This window comes from Oreochromis niloticus, linkage group LG9 (genome assembly GCF_001858045.2).
Source record: "Oreochromis niloticus isolate F11D_XX linkage group LG9, O_niloticus_UMD_NMBU, whole genome shotgun sequence".
NCBI lineage: Eukaryota > Metazoa > Chordata > Actinopteri > Cichliformes > Cichlidae > Oreochromis > Oreochromis niloticus.
In genome coordinates, this window is record NC_031974.2 from 20073804 (window position 1) to 20076173 (window position 2370).

Here is a 2370-nt window from a genome sequence, read left to right on the forward strand (position 1 = left end):
CTGTCAAGAATGTGTACACACTGATAATTACACAGTTTTCATGTCTTTCTAAAACACGTATTGTTTGCACAAGTGGCACAGATATTCGACATTTATAATTTGCTTTTTATCGTGTGAGCGCTTTCTGATGTTCATCTTCTGCAGATGTGCCAATTCATCCGACAGTTCTCAATGCATGAATGCATGCGCATGGCTAAATGGTGAACTTCTATGGAAACAATAAATGCAGACAGACTCTCACATTGTCTCAAATGCAAAGACTTTAAAACACGAACACAATAAATAGATCTACAATACAGGTGAAATATTATGGTCACTGTCATAGTGTCAAGCCAAACTAGCAAAAAGCAGAAAGGATTTTAAGTTGTGAGGCGTTTTTTTGTTTTTTTTAATTCCCTCATAGAGCAGAATGAAAGAATCAAACTGCAACTGGACATCATGCACAGGCCGAGCTGCAGAAACTGTTTAATGTATCAAAAGTGTGTTCAGCCATATAACAGTTTAATGATTCTGTGCACAGACTGATGGGGTGAAAGATATTAAAGAAGTTTGCTAAATCCAAATTTTACACAAAAAAATCAAGCATAAATGAAGATTAGATGTTACACTCAGTGTAAATGTGACATAATACTGATTTCAGCAAACATGCACACAGTAAAACATAATAGTTTTGAATCCACAGTCATTGTTTAGGGCACGTGGTTAAAATTGGGTCAAACTGATGCCCCTCCTTTTTGTTTTTATTGTTGTTGTTGTCTTCAGGTTTTAGCTGAAGAGCTTGAGTTTGGTGGGTGAAGACGTGTCGCCTAAGCTGTTGCTCCACAAAGTCTCATAGAGGATGAGATGTCTTCCTCTGACCTTCCTGTCATCATAAATGGCCAGGTCTGTTGGAGAAGAATAATAGAGAAGAATACAAATTCATTAGTAAATTGAATAAATTGATTAATTACATTTTAAAAAGAACATCCAACATATTTGCTCAGAATGACAATGGTTAATTCAGAATTGCTTTCATTTTGGAAAAATCATGCATTCTGTCATGTCAGCAAAGATGTCATTAGGTTTCATACTGAAAGTCAAAAGCAGAGGACAGTTAGTTTTATATTTGCTGAAGCAATGTGTAAAAGTATAAAAGAAAAAGTTGATTTCTGTCGTGGCTGTAAAAGTTTGGCATTCATACCAGACTGACTGGGTGTGCAAATCTGCTCTCGAATCGGTCATCCTGCAGAAGCTGCCTAAGGTGGGAAATGTAGCTAGAAGCGAGACGAAGGGTGTCCAGTTTGGAAAGTTTGGTGTCCGCTGGGACCCAGGGCAGGCTGGTTTTCAGTCTGGAGAAAGCTTTGCTCAGCACTCTCATCCTCGCCCTCTCCCTGGCGTTAGCCGCGTTCCTCTGAGACTGTCGCGTTTCCCTCTGGTGCGCTTTGGAAAGTCTGCGCTCCTGCTTGATCCTCCCCTCAACACCTTCGTCTTCCAACTCCTCCTCCGAGTACCGGCTGGGATTATAACAGGTGACTTTCCGTGCGCTGGCCTCCATGGCAGCGGTAGTCCTTCTGTGGCATGTCTCGTCGTCCTCGGCATCACTTGCAGCAGAGCCAGTGGACATGGCTGCTCCACCTGCGCCTGGGGAAACAGACCGGAGTGGCACTGTGGACGACAGACAAGAGTGAAGTAAATGACGAGAGGCTGCAAGTCAGCACCTCCTTTTTAAATTCCCATTTGGTAACCGTGGAACTTATTTCCCACAGAAGCGCTAAAACGTCAACCCTTGATTCACTGCAGTACCATCTGCACGAACTAAAGACAGCTCTGTCTAAAGAGACATGGCCTAGCTATCCCTCTAATTTAAGTGTCATGGACTTGGCATCTGCACAGTTTTTTTTCCTGAGCATTTCTCCTCCCCCTTTTTTGTCCGAGCGACCATGACCTCAGTGAGACCACAACTCCATCTCGTTGTGTAAACTGTTAAAGACATATGTTGCTCATTTGCATCTTAATAAAAGAAGTTAAGTCCTGTAAACTATTTGCCCTCAGAGATAGTTATAGCAAAAGATGCAGTGAAGTTCCTCCAAAGCTGTTTGTACAATAATTTTACCTTTTTTTTTTTTTTTGCAAATTCCTCAAAAATTCAGAATTTACTGGAGAGCACTAATTCCCTGATTTAGGTCCAGTCCGTTGCAACAATTCCAAATACATTATATTGAGTAAAAAGTCTTCTGGTTTGTGGTCCTGCAGATGTGTTTTGGAAATGTCTTGAGGACCTTATCAAAAGTGTTTAATCCTTCGCTGCGTTCACAGAGGGATTGGGTTTCTGCAGATGGAGCAGCGCTTCACACGCAGCCTGTGTGTACCAGCCCCAGCTGTTATTGGTTC

The 2370-nt window shown here is 41.7% G+C and overlaps 1 protein-coding gene across 1 annotated transcript; it reads right to left on the reverse strand.

Moving 5' to 3' along the window:
* Window positions 1-250: 250 nt before the first annotated feature.
* msc (musculin (activated B-cell factor-1)) lies at window positions 251-2100 on the reverse strand. The gene is made up of 2 exons (XM_005471797.4): window positions 1181-2100; window positions 251-884 (listed from the first exon to the last, which is right to left on the reverse strand). The coding sequence occupies exons 1-2, from the start codon at window positions 1601-1603 to the stop codon at window positions 807-809; spliced, it is 501 nt and encodes a 166-aa protein (XP_005471854.1). The 5' UTR covers window positions 1604-2100; the 3' UTR covers window positions 251-806.
* Window positions 2101-2370: the final 270 nt, after the last annotated feature.

What these genes read in the sequence shown, in the direction of transcription:
- msc (XM_005471797.4), bottom strand. Translation starts at nt 1,603, where the DNA reads ATGTCCACTGGCTCTGCTGCAAGTGATGCCGAGGACGACGAGACATGC. An exon ending in TTGCACACCCAGTCAGTCTG is followed by an intron (nt 885 to 1,180) that starts GTATGAATGCCA and finishes CTTCTCCAACAG; the next exon opens with ACCTGGCCATTTATGATGAC.